The sequence below is a fragment of the Barbatula barbatula genome (assembly GCF_947034865.1).
Source record: "Barbatula barbatula genome assembly, chromosome: 13".
NCBI classification, from domain to species: domain Eukaryota; kingdom Metazoa; phylum Chordata; class Actinopteri; order Cypriniformes; family Nemacheilidae; genus Barbatula; species Barbatula barbatula.
Genome location: NC_136776.1, coordinates 8076113 through 8093533, shown reverse-complemented (window position 1 = coordinate 8093533; position 17421 = coordinate 8076113). Strand labels below are relative to the sequence as shown.

The 17421-nt window shown below is 39.7% G+C and overlaps 1 protein-coding gene across 2 annotated transcripts; it reads left to right on the top strand.

The window, feature by feature from the left end:
• Window positions 1-2038: 2038 nt before the first annotated feature.
• Window positions 2039-17412, top strand: LOC306902555 (aminoacylase-1A-like). 2 transcript variants are annotated; one of them, XM_079471196.1, is made up of 16 exons: window positions 2039-2431; window positions 2595-2666; window positions 3999-4142; window positions 4855-4919; window positions 5110-5214; window positions 5297-5391; window positions 6381-6457; window positions 6753-6842; window positions 7306-7362; window positions 7437-7510; window positions 12682-12731; window positions 12811-12955; window positions 13211-13279; window positions 14235-14314; window positions 14404-14464; window positions 16483-17412. In XM_079471196.1, the coding sequence occupies exons 3-16, from the start codon at window positions 4013-4015 to the stop codon at window positions 16645-16647; spliced, it is 1263 nt and encodes a 420-aa protein (XP_079327322.1). In that variant the 5' UTR covers window positions 2039-2431; window positions 2595-2666; window positions 3999-4012; the 3' UTR covers window positions 16648-17412. The 2 variants fall into 2 exon arrangements, with proteins under 2 accessions (XP_079327322.1, XP_079327323.1); XM_079471197.1 differs by lacking the exons at window positions 2039-2431; window positions 2595-2666 and adding an exon at window positions 2748-2822.
• The last annotated feature ends 9 nt before the right edge of the window (window positions 17413-17421 follow it).

The following is a 17421-nucleotide window of genomic DNA, read 5'->3' as shown; positions in this document are numbered from 1 at the left end:
GAAAAACACCGTTTTTTATTTTGTGCATAGAAAAACGGAAAAATGAAATATGGACAGTTTATTTCTTTTTACGTTTGTTATATTAAATGGTAAAAAGTGATTAAAAGTGATTAAAAGTTCAGCTGAGCAGTGTTGGTATAGTGGTTAAGCGTAAGGCCGCTATCTTTAAAGACATATATCAGTTGCAGTGTCGTAAGCCAACCATAGGCCTACATTTATTTTATTTTTGCTATTTAACCCGATATTGAGGAAAACAAACCAAAATTTGGATCTGGGTTAGTTTTTTATGCTCAGACTATTCGTTTACTTGTTTTTCCGTTTTGAAAACAAAAAGAATTAATGAATTATCCGTAGGTACTCAAACAGCTCTCCCTTCAGCAGATTTACTTTACAAACAATTGATAGTCATATTAAAATGCTCTTTACCTGCAATATAGGCTAAACACAAAATACGCATTCGGTAACAGCCGTACGTTCAATAACCAAAAACAGGAATAATAAACAATATAGCAAGTTAGCAACTTACCTTATCTTCTTCCAGTCGTCTGAGATTGTCCTCTGGGACACCCCTTTCTCTTAATGCGGAGATAAAGTCCATTGTGGGCAACTGTGTTTTGACGGTGACAGAACACCAATGTATATGCACCAGCAATCCAGTTCAAAATGCGCGAAAAAATACGTCATGAGATATGTCGAGATCACGTGAAAATTAAGTCGTGATCACGAGAAAACAACTTTTGTTATGTCGAGATCACGAGAAAATTAAGTCGTGATCACGAGAAAACAACTTTTGTTATGTCGAGATCACGAGAAAATTAAGTCGTGATCACGAGAAAACAACTTTTGTTATGTCGAGATCACGAGAAAATTAAGTCGTTATCACGAGAAAACAAGTAAGAAAAAAAATTATAATGCATGGCCTCTTAGAACTTCCGTATATATTTCAAGATAAAAACAATGAAATGTTTTAATAAAAAACTAGTAAATGTTGTTTCTCCCACCTTTTATCCGAGCACCGTTTTTTTTATGTTTTTAACTAAAGGTTAATAATATGTGCTACATTGCATTAAGTTATTGCAATCGAAGAGATTTGTTCAGTCACGTGGCAAGCACGCCGTAGAAGCGCCATGTTTGTAGTCCAAATGCCCTTCAGCGGGCAACGCAGCGTGCACTTGCACTTTAGGCTTGTTTGAGATGCGCCTTGCCTCGCCTGAAATATAGGCGAGAGTAGGCGGCTACAGTGAGGGGAGGAGTGAAAAAAAGTGCAGGCAAGCCGGACACTTCCTGAATCTCGCTGTGTTGTGGACTGCAAACGTCAACAATGGAATTGGTATTGCAACTTGCATCTAATGAAATTAATGTCGAGTAAAAAATAAACAGTCCTGACTGCAGATAATTCAGCACCAAAGAAAATTGTTTTTATTATTATTAAAGTTATTTGGGTGAACTATCCCTTTTTTACATGACAAATATTCCATATAAATATATTACACAATTGTTTGTCACCTTAATGTAAGTTTCAATTCATGTTTAATGATTAGGAAAAGTGTGTGCTGCAAATTATTCTTAAAAATAATATGAAACAACAACACATTCTAAATTAAGAAATGAGCACGTGTGGGTTTTGTTTATTGCACTCCTGGAATCAGACATATCCAAATAAAGATATCGGATAAAAACACAAACATGAGGCCTAATTGTAAAACAGTCACATTAGATGTATGCATGTATTGATGGATTGACTAATTTATTTAATGGAATAATGTTGTACAAAAATGTCAATGTATAAAGAGAATACACATCTCTCAATAAAGAGAAAATTAAAACAAACAGGACTTCACTTCAAACCAAGAAAATAAAAATAAAACATGTCCTAATTACTAAGTACTATAGAAAAAGTAAATCGTATTAGGCTATAGGTAATGGACTTCTTAGAATTAAGGGGAAAAAAATATCAGCTGACATTCTCAGCCAATGAGCACGAAGCTGTGTCGTCAGTCAGTCGTTTCCCATCATGCTTTTGAGTAGCGCAGTCGGTGGAGAGCAACTGCGCTCGACTGCTCAATCCGACACAGCCGCCTCGCTGTCGCGAGAGTTTTTGGGCACACGTCAGCATGAGGTCAGAGCAAGGCGGACGTAACTCGGACACTTTTCTAACCGGCATGCATCTCACGGTGATCACCGGTGATCGGTTCTGCGCAGATTTTGTTCATCTCAAACAAGCCTATTGTATACAACAAAGTACGTCACGAAAATCCACGATCTGACGCCATGACGCAATCGCGTGGATGATTTGTTATTATCGAGCTTGATAACGGGTGTCGGGAGCAAAGGTGGCTATTCGATGGCACTTACATAAGCGTTCTAGAGAGAAGCGGCTTTACTTCATCCGTTTCACGTTCGAGCTGAAGAATGCGTGCCGTGCTTGCGGGTGAGTGAGTGAAGATTTTTCACGACATTATAACACTTTAATCGCGTCTCTTCTTAACGACGTCATTGTCACTGTTTTGTGTTGTTTACATGCACCACTCGTGTGAACTTACTCGCGTATCTGTCTGTCGTGTGCTACATCGATGTGTGTTATCATGTTTCAGATTAAAGGTGCTTAAAGAAGTGCTGTGTGTGAAGGGTGATCATATTTCCTGTCCTTCTTCAAGAGCCTGCTTGTAAGTGACCTGTCAGCATCTTTTAAATTATATCAAATGTGCAGATATTATTTCAACTTTTTCTGACATTACTATTTCTAGCAGCGTGTTTAAGTAAACTGGTGATGTCTGTTGCATTCTGTGACCTATAGTGACCAAACTCCAAATTAAAATATTGTGAGTAAAATAAAGGGACAAAATCACAACAACAGACTCATTCCTAGATTTTGATTCTGTTGAAATTCAACAAACATTTGGCTGGAATGTAAATCAACCTGTTCCCCCTCAGGTCTCTTATTGGGCTTTCACATGAAAACGCACTGTTGGAACTAAAATGGCTGTAACTCATGAAATCTTTGGTCTCGTTTGAAAGAAGAAAATGAGCAGATTAGTCCTAAAAAAAGAAACACACAAAAAAGAATTTGCAAAGGGATTTTGTTATGTTTTATTATCAAAACAAATATAAAAAGGTGTATGTTTTTCTTGAAACAAAAGACAATCAAAAAATTTCGGCTCAGAAAACAAGTCAAAGATGAAAATCCTTTATAGGCATCCATTGGTTTAAACACTTGAACTAAAATTGGACCACAAAGCACATTTGTATGAAACTATACTTTTGATGCTCACTAATTTATGAATCAGTTATCATTTATGTATCAATTTCTCTTCCTAAATAGATTGTTCTTCTAAACACTGATCAAATGTGTATTCTAGATTATTTAGCTTTTCCAACAATATAGTGTTTGTAATGATAAGATAAGAATTTAAATGCACAGTATTGATGTAAATGTAGGTGTTCCGCGAGATGTATTTATTTTTGATACACACTCTTGTCCTTTATGCATCAATTACACTTCCTACATACTTAATTTTATAAAACAATGATGAACCATGTATTTTAGAGTCTCAGACCTTTCCGACGATATATAGTTTGTCAAAAATATGGATTCAAACGTGGTTGTTCCGTATACGGAACGGTGACAAGTGAAAGGGCATTAAAAAAATCTCAGCACACTCTTCATAAAAATTAAACAATTACTCATCCTAAATAAATTATTAAAAATACCAAAAAGAAATGTATTCTAGAGTCTAAGACCTTTCCATGATATATAGTTTGTCATGAATCGATTAGAAATTACATGCTCAATATTGAAGCAAACGGTGACAGTTAATTGGTTAAAGGTTTAAAATTTCTCCCCACAAATTAAATCTCCCCACAAATTAAAAGAAAGAAATGTTGGATGATAAAGATTGAATCCTGATGATTTATGAGCATTAAAATGTGTTTGTATGGTTTTGTATCGTTGCCTTGTCAGGAAAGCACAGATGTGTGTGTCATGTGTATTTATACAGGACAGTGGGTCGGGATGCTGCCTGATAAAGATGGACCGGGTGAAGGTGGAGGAGTTCAGGACGGAACACGTTCTGAAGATCCTTCAGTAACTCTCTTCAGAGAATATCTGAGAGTGAAGACCGTCCACCCTCAGCCTGACTACGGTACGTGAGGAAAAAAAAGATATTTAATGGAATTTCACCTCAGAGGTTTATGATGTGGATTGACCTTCGCCCATGAATTCACATTCGGCCCTTCTGATGTCCTAAAATGCTGTCTGCAGAAGTTTTGAGCCACGTGATCACGTCTTAGATATGTGTTAACTTGAGTTTTTAAACATTCATCCGAAGTCCATCTGCTAGTCTGTGTGTGTGTGTGCCCTGTTCATCCAGTACTGTAAAACAGATGGACGTTACACATTACAGAGCTCAGATGTGTTTATTAATCATTTATTATGACTCAAAATGCTTCTCAAACTTTTCAAATCAAGTACAACCTTTATTATTAGACAGCTTGTTTAAATGCTTGATTCTGATTGGCCAGTCGCGAAATCTGCAGATTCTTCATTCACAGATGATAACCCCTCAAAACTAAAAACACACGGTAACCAGGATGCAGCAAATCATTTTGACAGGTTAAATGTAAATATATCTTTTAATAAAATATATGACATTGCAATTTGGTTTAATAATTTGTAAATATAGTTTTTGTTCTTGTTCAGTATCTTTTATTATCTGTATGTTGTATCAATAGGTGCACTGGATCCTCTCAAGGTCTTATGCTATTACTATCTGATATCGTGTTTTGGATGCATTTGTATGTGATCTCTTACTTTAAATTTTCATATGTCGGTGTCACCCCTTCCATCATTATCAGATGCTGCTTTAAGATTCCTGGAGCGGATGGCAGAGGAACTCAGTTTGCCCATGAAGAAAGTGGAAGTAAGCATTGTAACATGTAAAGATTTTAGAGTTACTCAGGCTTGATTTTCATATAACGGCACCATGCTCTGCCAGTTGCATTTGACTTGTGTTCTCTTTCATGCATTTTAATGGATTTGGAGTGCCCAAACCAGACGTCATACGACAAGCACTGTGAACATTGTTTCTCTGACTCCTCTCAATGTTGCAGGTGTGTCCAGGTCGTGTGGTTGCCATTATGACGTGGGCTGGCACCAGGCCGGAGCTGAAATCTGTTGTGCTGAACTCACACACTGATGTAGTACCGGTGTATGAGGTATGAGGTCAGTTACAAGTCACTGAACAGAGCTTTATGTGTCAGCAGCTCACATGTGGCCGTTTGTCTCTTTGTCTGTCAGGAACACTGGAAGTATGAGCCCTTTTCTGCCGTTAAAGATACTGAAGGCAACATCTATGGCAGAGGAGCTCAGGATATGAAATGCGTCACAATACAGTAAGCTATCGTGTGACTGCTGTTTTTGCTGGGCGGTATGACAATACAGTAAACTAATATATCAGTATTTTCTAGATATATTCCAAACTAGTATTATACAGGTTTGTAAGGCCCACAAATTGATGGTGTTAATTGCCATAATAGGCAAAGCCCCAAAAAACAGACAATGAATCGCCATAATCGGCAAAGGCCCAAAACGGACAATCAATCGCTAAAATCGCAAAGCCACAAAACAGACAATTAATAGCTAAAATCGCAAAGCCACAAAACAGACAATTAATCGCTAAAATCGGGAAAGCCCCAAAACAGACAATTAATCGCTAAAATCGGGAAAGCCCCAAAACAGACAATTAATTGCCAAAATGGCAAAACCCCAAAACAGACAAGTAATCGCTAAAATCGCAAAGCCCCAAAACAGACAATTAATCGCTAAAATCGGGAAAGCCCCAAAACAGACAATTAATTGCCAAAATGGCAAAACCCCAAAACAGACAAGTAATCGCTAAAATCGCAAAGCCCCAAAACAGACAATTAATCGTCACAGCCCCAAAACAGACAATGAATCGCCATAATCGGCAAAGGCCCAAAACAGACAATTAATCGCTAAAAATCGCAAAAGCCCCAAAACAGACAATTAATCGCCATAATCACCAAAGCCGTGAAGATGTTTGCGCGTGAGTGTATATATAACGTAATGCCAACTTGCAAATGCTCATATGTGTTACAGTCGTCTGCTGTTCATCTGTGAGGTGCGTGTTCCCATTGCCACACAGTGCAACAGTGAAAAGGGACCCCACTGAAACAGTTGTGCAAGTTGTTTGAGAAACATACACCGAATAAAATAAAAATTCATATCATAACAAACATACACACCGGTATTCGGAATGAACCTGTATATCGCCCAGCACTAACTCCTATTACCAGCATGTAATCAGGTTTTTTCCTGTCAGCTGACTTTCTGGAGGTATTGTGTTCCTTTCCCCCTGCAGGTACATTGAAGCTGTGCGCAGACTAAAAGTGGCTGGGAAGAGATTTCCTCGCACTGTCCATTTAACATTTGTCCCAGGTCAGACCCGACCATCACTTGCTTGAACCTTAGTCAGAGTACATGTTAAAGTGAATAAAATCCAAACTGTGATTGCTGCATGAACACAAGCAAAATGAATCAATCTAAACAAAAAGTCCATCAACCCATATACATATATTGTATGTTTATAGTCCAAAATAACATCAGCGGTCTGCTAGATTTCACCACACGTTTTGTGTGGCAGTATTATATGTTTGGTGTCTGATATGTAGTGTCTGTCCACAAAAACCATTGCAATGTCATGAAATGTGTCTTTTGTTCATGTCCTACACAGACGAGGAGGTAGGAGGTCACCAAGGCATGGAGACATTTGTAAAGCACCCTGAATTTCAGAAGCTCAACATTGGTTTTGCCCTTGATGAAGGTAAACACACCTGTAGATTCAGATTCAAATTTTTCCGTCAAACATCTCAGGGAAGAATACACATGCTAACTGCTCCACTTTTGACCACAAACAAGCCAATAACAATATTAATGTCATCGTGCCATCCGGTTTGCCATTAGAGCTAGGACGTGATGTTTTATTTTATATCTTAAAATGTACCAACAATAGTTTGACTATGCAGCCTTTAAAAGTAAATTATTTCAATCTTACGTAAAGTGATCCCAGAAACAGCTTTTCATTTGACTCGAGTGTGTTTGGTCTTACTGTAAGACTTACTGTCTTAGTAACTCTGATCATGCTGAGAACAGTTTTCTTTAACTAAAGAAAGGCCATAAACACCTTGAGCGAAAAAAGTCATATCTATTTTGTTTGAATCTCACTACAGCAAATACTATAGTACACTACAGTATTTTTTCATCTGGTGGTTGATTTTTGCACATAGGTCTGGCGAATCCCACAGATGTTTTTACTGTCTTCTATGGAGAGAAAAACCCCTGGTGTGAGTATCACATTGATTTAGTATGTGAATTCAAGTTGAGTACGTAAGACCTCCATGTCAAATCTGTCTTGTAGGGATTACAGTGAGCTGTCCAGGCAGTCCAGGCCATGGCTCCAGGTTTGTGGAGAATACAGCTGCAGAAAAACTGGTGAGTGTGTTCGAGCTATAAACTCTTTTTTTTCTCAAAAGCAGTGGTACTACCCAAATTCCTTTAAACTCTTGCGACCATAGTTGCTTTTGTAAAACACCCCCCAGATCACTGTTATCTAAATGCTCTTTCTGTCATGACACAAGAGGCAGAGGTTCAATTGCAGGGTTTTAACAAGGCTTTATTGAACAAGAGTTCAAGACACTCAATGGGGTGAAGGATGGCACAACTGGCAGCAGCGTTAGGGCCTGCGGATGGGGACCGCAGAAGACTGGGAGATGAGGCAGTGGAAGGGCAGCGGGAGGTCGATTAGACGGCGACAGAGAGCAGCTAGCCTCGCCGGAGATGAGAGGACTCACAAGGAGAGTAGTAAACCCGTTGGGGGAGAGTAGACTCAGAGCAGACACAGGGGACAGTAAAAGACTCTGGAGCATAGACCGCAGAACTGGGGGGGCCAGGGGGACCACGGCTCGGGCAACTTTTGTACTCTGACAAAAAATCTTATATGAATAAAAGCCTAAGTTGTCAAGTCAAGTCAAGTCAGCTTTATTTATATAGTGCTTTTTACAATTTTCATTGTTACAAAGCAGCTGTACAAGAAAACATTGACTATAAGTAAAACATAAAAGGTTATGGAAGTCAAAACACAGGTCAAATATCCGACACACAATAAATTCCTATATGCAGTGTTAATTAAATAAGACTATCAAATTCTAGCAGCCCCCCCGGCCAGGCAAACAGTGCAAAACAGTATGCAAACGGTGGCGAGGAACCCAAAACTCCATTGGAGGAGAAAAAAAACCCTCAGAGGGAGACCAGGCCTAACCAGGGGATTCCAGTTCCCCTCTGGCAAAAACTGCTGCCTCTGCACAAGCTCGATGGTGCTTGCACAACAAGGCAAAATAAAAAACAAATTTAGATTTAAAATTATCATTAATAATCTAATAGCGACTGAAGTTTTGAAGAGTCGCCACGTCCTTCGTCCAGCATTTGTCAGGTCTGGGAATGGATTGCGCCCTGCCCGCTCCGGTAACCTTGGACTGCGTTCTGCCCGCTCTGGTAACCTTGGAACAATGAGACAAGACTGGCTGAGAGTAGAGTACTTTTCTGCACTCTTTGATGCAACAAAGGCATCAGTTGTTATTGGAAGTGTCCCTGGTTCCGGTTGATCTAACTAGTGCAGCCTAGATCTTTGAAATATATATATTATGATAGTCTAGTGCAGTGGTTCTCAAACTTTTTTGGTCATTCCCCACTTTAGACAAGGGGGAATTTTCAAGCCCCACCTGCCCCCATCGCCCCAACACAATGCTAATGAAATGCGCAACAAGCTTAGTATGTTCCAATTTATTGAACTAACAAGTAGTATCAGAGTAACAAGTTGTATCTAAAATACAAACTATATACATCAAATAACAGAAAGTTCTAAAATAAAGAAAATAAAAGTGCAGCTGTGTCATAATAACTTTCATGAAATAAAAAAATAGAGAAAATAAAAGTGCAGCTGTGCACTACTAATTTCAAAAATAGAAAAGATATAAAAGTGCCATTTTGAAATCTGTAAAAAAAACATTTAAATATGGCTGCGAAAGTTTGTTCCGTTACAATTAATATGCCGATGTCACGTTATTTTGGTACTTCGGTTCCAGGTTACGTTTTTCTCGGGGTCTCATATCTAATGTTCTTTTAATATAGACTCCATATAGACTAGTAATGATTACCCCTTTAATGTTTCCATGGCGACGTGTCATATTTGTCACGTGACACACCGCAGCCACACCTTATGACAGATCGCCTTAATTTCTTTTTATTTCAAAATATTCACAAACTTGCTTACCATGTCATCAACTATCTGATATTCCGATTCTCAAAAATGTGTAAGTGAGTGTGTTTGGTCATTTATAAATAATCTTGATCTACGTGAGACGGGTGCAACCATGTTTCTTTACGACGCAGTTCAGAGAGTTTTGTCTGTCATCAGTTTCTCCCGAAATACATGCAAGAAAGTGGCCGGTGAACTCCGAGAACTTTAACTCTTGTAAACTTTATAGTTATGTCTGTCTGATGTGAATAACACACGTCGTCAAATTATATTTGAATAGATTGTTATTGCTGCTTCCGCAGACACGAGTGTGTATTTTACAAACTCCAAATGTATTGTTTTACTTGTGCTTATGTGTATTTAAATGGCTGAAACCTAAAATAAACATTAGGTTGAAAACACTGCATAGTTTTGGTATATGACAGCGCTGAGCTCGTCCGTCTCTGGCTCAGCGCAAACCAACGCGCGAAAGCACAATTTGAATCTGGCAGTCACTGAACATTCTAAATCTCATATCTGGGACCATATTCTCAGGGGCACGGAAATAATATCCATATATGGGACCAAACCGGATACCGCTCAAAAGATTAACAATTTCTGTAGCGAGGTAGGCGGGACGAGAGCCGGGATTCGAGGCCGGTGCGTGAATAACGAGCGTCAGCTGTACGCGCACCGTACTATTGGTTTGCGGCACCAGTGTAACAAAGTTCCATGAAGGGAAGGAAGGAGGCAGGAACCGGCGAACATTTAACATCTTTAATCAAATCAAATAAACAAGGACGTAAAAGACAAACACAAACACAATTTCCGGGCCCGGTCCTCTCTCACTGACGGTCGCTCGTCCACTTGTGGTTCACAATCCCCTCCGTGATACCAGACCAGTGCGCGTACAGCTCGTTATCATTCACGCACCGGCCTCGAATCCCGGATCTCTCCCCGCCTACCTCACTACAATTTTATTTGCAACCATGAATACAAAATGCCGGAAGATTTGATCTCACGTTTCCATATAAGGCATAAAAAGGAACATTTCCTCCCGTTCGGCGCGCCCCACCTGTCACGTCTCTATTCCCCACCAGTGGGGCGCGCCCCACAGTTCGAGAAACGCTGGTCTAGTGTATGCAAGAGTAAAAAGATGCGTCTTTAGTCTAGATTTAAACTGACAGACTGTGTCCGCCTCCCGGACAGTGCAAGGAAGACTGTTCCAAAGTTTAGGCGCTAGATAGGAAAAGGATCTGCCGCCTGCACTTGATTTTGAAATTCTAGGTATTACCAACTGACCGGACACCTGAGAGCGTAGTGCACGTGATGTACTATAATACGTTAGACATTCTCAAGTAGTGAGGAGCTAAACCATGCAAGGCTTTATAGGTAATAAGCAAGATTTTATAGTTAATGCGATGCTTTATAGGTAACCAGTGCAAGGTTGACAGAACCGGGCTAATATGCTCATACTTTTTTGTATGTGTAAGAACTCGAGCTGCCGCATTTTGGACCAGTTGGAGTTTTTGTAATAGGCCTGCAGGGCAACCACCTAATAGTGCATTACAGTAATCTAGTCTTGATGTCATAAAGGCATGTATAAGCTTCTCTGCATCTGATGGTGACAGCATATGACGTAGTTTAGATATATTTTTAAGATGGAAAAACGCAATTTTACAGGTGTTGGCGACCTGGTTCTCAAATGACAGAGTACTATCGAATATAAAGCCAAGATTCTTAGCTAAAGATGAGGGTTTTATGGAACATCCATCAATAGTTAAGCAGTATTCTTGGTTGTTACGTAGGGCGGTTTTCGGTCCGATAAGTAACACTTCAGTTTTGTCCGAGTTCAGTAATAAAAAATTGCTACTCATCCACTTTTTTTATATCGACTATGCATTCCACTATTCGATGGAATTGCTGTGTTTCATGAGGCTTCGAGGAAATGTAAAGTTGTATCCGTGTTTTTACGAGCCAAACAATACTAATCACCACACAGCTTCACTCACTCTCACCAACACCTGCCGATAAAAAAACTCACACTGACTGCTGCATTTTGATTTGAAATTAGTGTGCATTGTTTATGAACTACGACGTTACGTCGACATAGTTACTAGGTCTGTCATGTGCGAGCGTCGTCACGAGCTAACGGCGGGCACCTGTTTAACCGCTGGCGGCATTACCAGGCTACGACAATGAAGCGACAAAAGTCAATATTAGATTTTTTACAAATAAACTGGCAAAACAAAATGAGTAAACTACTCCAGCTTCCACTGTGGCCTCAACAACAGACCCGGAGCGTCCATCTCCACCACTGACTGAGACGAGCCCGCTAGCTGCTCTCCTCCGGCTTCAAGCCACCGGCAGCCACTGTACAAGTGAGTGCTGCGAGGGATCTCACAAACCCCAATCAACCTCAAGACCCTGCTGTGCTGATGAAGACCAAAAAGGTACAGGGGACTGGGTCTTCACAACAAGCAAGATCAGTTCAATATCAGTGGTTCAAAGATTTTAACTGACTGACATTTTGTGACACGAGCGGAAAACTACTTGTTGTGTGTCTGTGGGTGTGTGTGTGTGTGTGTGTCTGTGCGGCTCTGCACATCATCATCTGATGTGAGTGTTGATTTGTGATGATAATGACTATAATGTTGATTTAGATTCAATGCAGCAAGATAAGTTGTGGTTGTGGACTGGACTGGATGTACTTTGTGTTTGCTATAGTTTCATCTGTGAGTTTATGTGTAAATAGGCTTGGCTTGTTGTGTGTGAATGTTAGAGTGGGATCAGAGGGGTTAATCTGAGGAAGCATGTGTGCGTGTTCATCATGTGTGTACTGTAAATGTGACTGTGTGGTGTCGGAATAAAATAAAGTGCTCCGCAACATTATTTAATATCAGTAATATTGTCTGTTTCAATCCATATGCGCACCCACCCCCTCCGCGTGACTGGAAATTATGGCCCCCCCCCATACTCCATGCTCTGGAGTATATTCAAGGCCAGGCTAAGCTAAATGCTATACAATAGTAACTCATCACAACGGTCTGACACAGGACAAGAGAAACAGGGAATATAAAAGGCAGAAAATCTGAATGCAAACAAGGAACAGGGGGGCAGAGAGAGAGAGATAAAACAATGACCAAACCTAGGTGAGAAGAGTGAAACAATAACGAGATCATAAATAGGGTAACAAGAGGGCGGGGTCAAAACATCATGACAAGAGAGCACATGGCTGGATGTCAAACAGGCCATGTGCTCACTACTACAGAAAACATCGACACAAATTTAAGGCACACTAAGCAGGAACCATGACACTTTTTGTTGTGTGATTAGTGATCTGTTGTTTCTGATGTGTGTCTGTCCACAGCGTCGCGTTATAAATTCCTTCTTGGAGTTCAGAGAGAAGGAGAAACATCGGTAAGTGCAGCTTTTGACTTTTGTATTGTTTCACTTAAACGTGTAAGTATGCCTATATACCTGTATGTGTCCGTTTTAGGCTGAACACCAATGAATGTTTCACACTTGGTGATGTAACAACTGTTAACATGACAATGGTGAAAGGGGGAGTGGCCTACAATGTAGTTCCAGCAGAAATGGATGTCAGCTTTGATTTGAGAATCCCGCCCACTGTGGACCTGCAGGTCTGTTTCTGAACCTTTAAGCAGCCAGTTAATTTTGCACTTGTGTTATTTACTTCATGTTGTCAAAAATATTTGAAGCATAAACTTTTGCTTAACTCATTTGTAGTAGTGTTGAGGTTACAACAGTTACCCTGTTTTCTTCATACACACCACATAAAACATATTAGTCAAACGCTAAACTGATGCCAGAAAGAGACTCGAAGCTCTAGGGAGAAAATGAAGTGTTACTGAATCATCTAATGTCTCATTCTGTAGGAGTTTGAAGAACAGATAAAAGCTTGGTGTAAGGATGCTGGTGAAGGCGTGACATACAAATTTGCGCAGGTGAGTTCCTCTCGTGCAGTTGCTCCCGGCCTACCCCAACTCTCTGCTTTTTTTCAAGTCAATTTTCTTCCCGTTTGACCACAGCACTTTCTCGAAAGCCTTTTCTGAATCATTTGATGTTCGTTGTCAAACTTCAGATGAGCCAGGCGGCCCTTCTTGAGCAGGAGGACCTTGCGGGTGCTGTAGGATTTCAAACTATTGTGGCATTGCATGTTACCAATGGTTTTCTTGCTAACTGTGGTCTCAACTGTCTTGAAATCATTAACAAGCTTCTTCCCTGTAGTTCTGGGCTGATCTTTAACCTTTCTCATAATCTTCTAATACATTTCGTTGCACTGTACTTGTATGTGTGTAATTACAATAAATTGAATCCAATCTAATCCCAAATCTTTACCCCATTGGGGGAATATTGCAGGCAGCTCCAGACCAAGGGCTATCGATAGTTTTGTATTTCCAAATAATCGCACCAACAGTTGTCTCCTTCTCACCAAGCTTCTGTGTGTAGACTATTTCAAGTTTTTTGCAGGTCTACAATCTTGTCCCTGACACCATTTTGAAACCGTTTTTTTTTTACCATGGTGATGAAGAGTTTGAAATTAAAGATACAGATTATGTTGGCAGGCATCTCTTATATACAAGCTGACTTAGGAGTACTTTCTATATAGGCACACAACCTGTCGGCCAAGAATCTTGTTGGTTGGTAGGGGATCAAATACTTATTTCACTGACCGAAATGCAAATATTCTGTCTCTAACAGTTAAAATAAACCTACCATAAAAATGATAGACCCTTCATTTCTTTGTAAGCTGGCAAACTAACAAAATCAGTAGAGTATCAAATAATGATTTCCCTCACTTTAAGTACAGGAGAACTATCCGTCTGACTATCAACGTCTGTATAATAGATGCAGATTGTCCAAATGATTTTAAATGTGTTGTTTGTTTCTGCTCTTCAGAAACACATGGACCAGAATTTGACGTCCACAGAGGAGAGCGACCCCTGGTGGAGCGCATTTGACTCAACCTGCAAAGCCATGTGAGAGACTTCAGATATCTAGAAATATACATTTCCGTGTTTCTGAGCCCAGCAAATGCAAAGGTATGATTTTATTTGTGTCATGGCAGGAATATGACTCTGCAAAAGGAAATCTTTCCTGCTGCCACAGATAGTCGCTTCATGAGGGAGGTAATTCAGTCCGACACTCTGATTCCACATTAGCATCAGTAACTTATTACTATCTCCATTAGCAGTAATAACTGCCACCAAATGCTTTTTATTTATGACATGTTATTTAGCAGCCTCATGCACTGCTGTGGAGGAGTAATGACCACTCCAAACCATTTGATCCCTGGTGATGTTTGTAGGCTTTCATATTACTTGTTACAGGTCCTGCCACATATAAATAACAGTTAACGGGTTAGCTCAAAGATTTGTCAATGACACAACCCTTCTGAGATCAACACATCAAAGTTAGCTCCTGCCGTTTTGGTAGGAATAATAAAGGGATCCACAATGCATGTAGTGTTAACTAGGGATTCTCTTTTTCATTTTTTTATGACGTAAATGCATTACTCATTAAAGGAATAGTTCCGTAAAAATTTTAATGTCATGATAATTCACTCACCCACATGTGCCTGTGGTTATTTCTTCTGTCGAAAACATATTGAGAAATCATGGGCCCATTCCGATGCCTTAGGGCTATATCACTAAACAAATTTGTATTTCTTTACATTTAATTAAACGGAAGTTAGAACACACAAATAAAAGCTGTATTTTTAAACTAAATATTATACACTTAAATTAATGTCTTCCAAAGAGAAATGTGAAGCCAGTGTATAAAGCAATGCACTCTACACAAAGGGCTGTAAGTACACTAATAAGTGTGTAGTGTTGGTGAGAGGCAAGACTCATTATGACCAGTGTAAATCTCACTTTTAGGCTCGAAATGGTGGGCTTTTTAGGCAGTTGGATAATGGCGGAGGATCAGGGTGGGAGGTTGGTTTGGGATAGGGACCTCAAACTGAGCTCGGTCAGGTCCTGCAGCTTTCCTGGGGCTCACCGCACTCAGTATACGCCTCACCTCATCGTCCTCCACCGTGAGGCTATGGTGGCTTGTGGGTTGGTTGATGTGAATAGGTTGCCTTCAATATACCACCTCGAAACGGACAAAGATGTGGCTCAGCTCCTCTGCTGGTGACTGCCAATAGCCGTGAAGTTGCTTGATTTGGAGTTGGTGATGTGCTGAACTCCCTGCCATGCCTGCCTTATGCTATTGCTGTTCTCCGTCTCTGCCTCTCTTATCCTTCGCATCAGGTTGGATCTGGCAGCACTGTACTGTGCCCTATCGCCAGCTTTAAAGGTGTTTTTGTCCCTCAGCAGACTCTAGACCTCTCTCATCATCCAGGGCTTCTGCTTAGGGTAGACTCAGATGCACATGTCTACTGTGACAGTGTCTAGTCAATGTAGCCTGATGGAGCCCAAATGAGCAGAACTTTGCTGTTCTCTGACACTGTAAAATCTAGGGAGCATTACTTTTATAATCTGCATGGTGAAAGTCCCCCGCTGCGATGTGTACTTGGCCTCAGGTACTTTGCTTTCTTGCCCACTAATGGTGTCATGTAGGTGTCCAGAGCCAAACTGACATTAGAATCCAGTGGAACATACACAGCCGTAACTATAACAACATTAAAAGAATTGGGAAAATCAGTCTGCACTTAAACGTCAAAAATAGCTGAGCGTTGTGTTAGCGTCACAAAGGTCATGGATTTGATTTACTTAATTTTGATTTATTTTTTGTTTATTTTTGTCAAATTAAACTGCATCAAACATAACAGCGCCTGTACCCACGAAAAAAGGATTAAATTGGATTCAAGTTTAGCTGTGGCAGGATCTGAAACACATTCATAATACTAATCTCAATCACTGAGTTTCATCAATAGTCACTTTTATGAATTCAAAAGATTGTTTTTGAAAATCAGATGACATTGTAAAGCAAAATCCCTTCCCAGTTTTTTACAATGATCAGTTATTTAATGTCAAAAGCTCATTAATCAATAAAATGTTGTGTTATTTGGTCATTTATTTGTATTCTATGATATGCAACAGGTGAGCTCTTATTGGTGTTATTAGTAATCTTGTTGTGAATTTGCAGTTATTTAGCCGGTAGCGCATGTACTGTAATAATGCGGTTTTATTTTTTTCAGTTGGGTCTTCCAGCCATTGGATTTTCCCCGATGAACCGCACCCCCATCCTCCTGCATGATCATAATGAATACCTGAATGAGCGTGTATTTCTAAAGGGCATTCAGGTGTATGAGAGACTCGTGCCTGCCCTCGCCAGTGTGCCACCTCTTAGCGGAGACGAATAAATACTCAACACTCACTTCTTAAAAATCAATGCATCGCTTAAGGCGCTGCTTCTCCTCGCAGCTTTTAGGAGGTGCTGACTTTTGCACATATCAATAAATGTATCTGCCGTAACACCAAAGATTGGGGTAAACCCATGTGATAAACATCACAATCTTACAATTGCTTGAATTAACTCATGGGATTGATGTCTTAATAATGTCTTAATTATATATGCTTTTAAGTCTTATGTGTTACCTTTTACATCTGGTTTGAGTGATGAATCCATCTATTTGATGCTAATATAAAAAGGGTTGTTTTAAGCACTGTAGAATTAACCTTTTTCTGTTTCCCGTTTATCTAATTAGAAAAAATTATGACTTCAGAGATATCTGTGCTTGCCATGGATGCATTATATTCCAAAATTCATGCAAACATATTGTTATTGTTATAATGCTTATAGGTCTACTGTACCTACTGTAACCTCATGACAATGTGTGATGTGAAAAGGTTTAATTTTGCCATGTGTCACGTGACTGGATTTCATAATACGTTGACAAATCGTGTGAACTGGTTCATTAAGAATTGACCCATTAAGTAATTACATTACATTATCTTTTGATTTGTTTATATCAGCTTTAATAAGTCATTTAAGTAAATTCAAGAATAAGGGGTTGGCAGGTACTTGTGTTAACTAGTATCGTGTCAAAGTGTTTTAAGTGCCTGTAAGAAGTATTATGCTATTGTTCTTCAGAATATCACACACAGAATAAACAAAAATACACGAGTATTATTCT

Bases quoted from the DNA above. Each gene is read 5' to 3' on its own strand.
- LOC306902555 (XM_079471196.1), top strand. From the start codon at position 4,013: ATGCTGCCTGATAAAGATGGACCGGGTGAAGGTGGAGGAGTTCAGGAC. The intron at 6,458-6,752 runs GTCAGACCCGAC...TGTCCTACACAG, and splicing joins CCATTTAACATTTGTCCCAG to ACGAGGAGGTAGGAGGTCAC. The intron at 14,465-16,482 runs GTAATTCAGTCC...TATTTTTTTCAG, and splicing joins ATAGTCGCTTCATGAGGGAG to TTGGGTCTTCCAGCCATTGG.